We start from the raw sequence: 3,907 nt of genomic DNA, 5'->3' as shown, positions 1-3,907 counted from the left end.
GAGAGAGAGAGAGAGAGAGAGAGAGAGAGAGAGTGTGCACACGCACCGCACATGCACGTGAAGACTTTGAGTTCGGTGAGGACAGAGAAGAGCCTCAGACTTCTCTAACCTCTCCCATTAGCACTACGAACATAGTGGTTGCTTTGCAAAGGAATCCTCTACAATTTCAACTCCATGTCTCCCCCACCATACCCTGATCCCCTACTTGCATGGAAGTTCTTATTCAGTGTTTGGGAGAAATGGGGAGTGAGGAGAGGACAGATGGTCTCCATTATGTGTTCTCTACACGTGGTTTTATGTTCTCTGTTACACATTTTCTACTCGAGGAGAGGCCCCATAGTACCGTGGTTAAGAAATGACTCCAGGCTAGCCAGCCTGTGTTTGAATCTCAGCCCTGCTTCTTACTAGCGGTGTGACCTTAGGCAAATCACTTAATCTCTCTGAGCCTGTTTTGTCTCTGATAAGTTATAGTGATGGTGATAATAATATCTACCTCATAGTGTGTTTCCTGATGAACAAATGAATAAATATGTATCAAGTTCTAAGACCAAGGCAAAGAGCCCTGGTGGCACAATGGTTAAGGACTTGGCTGTTAATGGAAAGGTCAGTGGTTCAAACCTACCCAATGGCGATCTGCTCCCATAAAGACTGCAGCCTAGAAACCCCTATGGGGGCAGTGCTACTCTGCCACATGGAATCGCTGTGACTCGCAAGTGACTCCACATCACACAGCAACAACAAGACCAGGGCTAGACATAAGCTGTTTGTTAAAATGTCGGTCCGCATTGCTTGGTTTAGACTACAAACACTTGAGGGCAAGGCCTCAGGGCTATTTCCACCTGCTTCTTCACATTCCGACTCGATGGCAAATAACAACAACAACAACAACAACTTCACATTCAGTAAGGCTTTGCCCTGCTGGTAGCATGAGTAGGTCCTCACCCTGCTCACCTCGTGCCAGCAGCTGTACATGATTTGGTAGACGGTGTCCGATGCCAGCTGGGGCCGATAGAGCCTGTAGCCCTGGGAGACCTTTACGACGACCTGGGAGTTGTCGTACAGGTCATAGGGCTGCTTCCCCAGGCTGAACACCTCCCACATCAGGATCCCTGCACCGCGCAGAGACAAAAGAGAGAGCCGACGTCAGAAAGTGCGGGGTTGGAGGAATGAGCTTCCTGCACTGGGGAAGGAAGGGCACGGGTCCGAGCGAGGGCTCCCTGGGTAGTGAGTCCTCGGTAAAAAGGACAGAGCACGGAGATAGCCTGTGCCTTCACCTCTGAAGCCAGTCTCTGTCCCCAGTCCCTGAGCCTGGAAGTCTGCTTTTGCTGGTTCAAAGGCACAGGCAACTGCAGAAGCTCATGCAGCCTCACAGTGACAGCTACCTGTCCCATCCTTACAATCCATTGATCGAAGCCCCGACCTTTCTTCCTCTGTCCCTTAGTACTACCCAATTCAATTACTATTCAGGAGAAATTTACTGATAAAATCATTGACACCATTCACTGCCCCATCTCCTATCACGTGGTCTTTCATAAACGTTTGTGGGTCAGATGTCCTTTGGGAAATTGTCTAGAAGCTCTCCCTTCAGGAAAGTGAACAGACAGCATTTTTGTGTTCAGTTTCAGGATGCTCACCATCTAGAAGCTGGCCCAGGGCATCTCAGTCCAGGCAAAGAAACTGAGTTATGGCCGTGGTGGTCCAGAGGAACATTGGGGTCAAGCAGAGGTTGACCTCTGAGTGCCAGTGCTGCCACTCACAGGCTAGGCAAGCTTCTTAACCCCTCTCAGCCTCAGGTGCCCCATCCAAGAAATGGGGATATTTGTACCTCAGGAGTTGGTATGAGGCTTAAATAATATAAAACACATATTGTTGCTGTTGTGGTGGTGGTGTGCCACTCGGTTGATTCTGACCCTCTAAGACAGAGGAGAACACCCCCGTCGGGTTTTCTAGGCTGTAATCTTTAAGGGAGCAGATTGCCACATCTTCTTCCTACAGAGCGGCTGGTGGGTTTGAACCACTGACTTTTCGATTAGCAGCCAAGTGCTTAAACATTGTGCCACCAGGGCTCCTTGTAAACCACACAGAGCACTTAGCAGAGAGCCAGGACGTTTTACATGTTGACTAAATGTGGCCATTGGGCTGTTGTATTGGCCCAGGCCAGGGAATCTTAACAGTCACCCAAGCTCAAAATTCTGGAAAACCCAAAAATATGTAGGAAGGAGGAAAATTATTTGAGAACCATGACTAGACTACTAACTTCAAAATTTCTTAGACTTCTAGGGCTATAGATTTTTATGTAAAATGTGTACAATAAGACAATCTTAGACATTGTTGTGGCTTTATATGTATGTGTGTGTTTAACAAACTTACTAAAACAACCGTCCAAGAGTGTTGCTCCTTTTACATCTCTCCATTTGGAACTTATTTCAAGGATGTTATAGGGTCTTTGGGCTTTACATTTAGCTAGTAACCTAAAGGTTGGTAGTTCGAACCCACCCAGTGGCACACAGGACGAAAGAGACCTGGAGATCTTCTTCCATAAAGATTAACTCACTGCCATCGAGTCATTTCCGACTCATAGTGAGTGCCATTGAGTTTCCAAGGCTGTAAATCTTTACAGAAATCGACCGCCTCCTCTTTCTTCTGTGGAGCAGCTGGTGGGTTCAAACCACTGACCTTTTGGTTAGTGGCCAAATGCCTTTAACCACTACACCACCAGGGCAGCCAAGAAAATCATATGGAGCAGCTCTACCCTGTAATAGATGGGGTCTCCTAAGTCACAAACCAACAACAGAAACAAAATCAACAACCAGGATGTTATCATTACTCAAAATATCTGTGAGGCTCTTCTTTGGGAGCTGCTTTCAGAAGCCCAGATTCATTTTGTGTATCCTCACTAGGGACACATTACTTAGAATGGATTTCATTTTCAGAAAGAGCTAGAACATATCTGGAGCCAAGTTCTGGTGTATATTCACTCATCAGGCTTTGTACTGTGATTTTTTGGTTGAAAACAAGCTATAACTATTGAGTAAGGATACTGACTTTTTTTTCTCTTCATAACATGCATAAGGCATATCAATTAATATGAGGAGATTGGAACTAATTTTGACAACAAAGTACAAATATTAATCAGTAGAAAATGACATCAAGTATTCACCAAAATGTTATATTGGGTTCTTGTTCTTCTTCTTTCTTTTTCTGTGCACATTGGAGATTTTTGTTTGTTTGTTTGTTTTACATGAACAATGCCCCTTTTACAACAGGAATGGTATTTTTTTAAAGATTGCGTTATATAGAAAAATAAATGACTAACTGTTCCTTTTCTCAGGCAGTCTTACAGATGTCAAACAGTAGTCAAATTACGCTTATGGACTAAGACAGGCATGAAATACATCTTAGTCTTATCTAATATAGTCCATAACTTTATCATAATTTGGATTATTTACCCTGGACTCATCTGACAGTGATTGAAAACAGGCTTGGCCTTCCTCACAATGGAAAAAACATCAAAAGCTACAGTGGCATAATTTAAAAATAGCTTGTTTTAAAATTGCTTTTAATAAATTTCAACATAGACATTTTAATAAAATAGGAATCAGTAGCAAGCTTTCCCTGCAAAGGGAGAGACAGCAGTAGGTGTTTCAACTTTGTGGGCCAGCCGGCCTCTGTGGCAACTACTCAGCTTTGCCCTTGTAGCACAAAGCAGCCATAGACAATTTGCAAATGAATGAGTGTGGCTGTGCGCCAATAAAACTTTATTTATAGAAACAGCTACTGGATTTGGGCCGTGATTTACCGGCTGCCAATCTAAAATAGGAGCTCTGGTAGCATAGTGCCTAAGGCACTTGACTGCTCACCAGAAGGCTGGCGGTTCAAACCCACCAGCCACTCCTCGGAAGGAAGA

General features: G+C 44.5%; 1 protein-coding gene across 1 annotated transcript in view; it reads right to left on the bottom strand.

Annotated features, from left to right (window-relative positions):
- Positions 1-3,907, bottom strand: part of BMX (BMX non-receptor tyrosine kinase) — a 69,069-nt gene that overhangs the window by 3,741 nt on the left and 61,421 nt on the right. The window contains exon 17 of the mRNA XM_007952836.1: positions 952-1,109. Coding sequence (XP_007951027.1) covers positions 952-1,109 — 158 coding nt within the window. The remainder of the gene's footprint in view (positions 1-951; positions 1,110-3,907) is intronic.

Source organism: Orycteropus afer, unplaced genomic scaffold, assembly GCF_000298275.1.
Source record: "Orycteropus afer afer isolate SDZICR_OR568_19922 unplaced genomic scaffold, OryAfe1.0 scaffold00360, whole genome shotgun sequence".
Classification (NCBI taxonomy): Eukaryota; Metazoa; Chordata; class Mammalia; order Tubulidentata; family Orycteropodidae; genus Orycteropus; species Orycteropus afer.
This window is presented reverse-complemented; position numbering and strand designations above follow the sequence as displayed.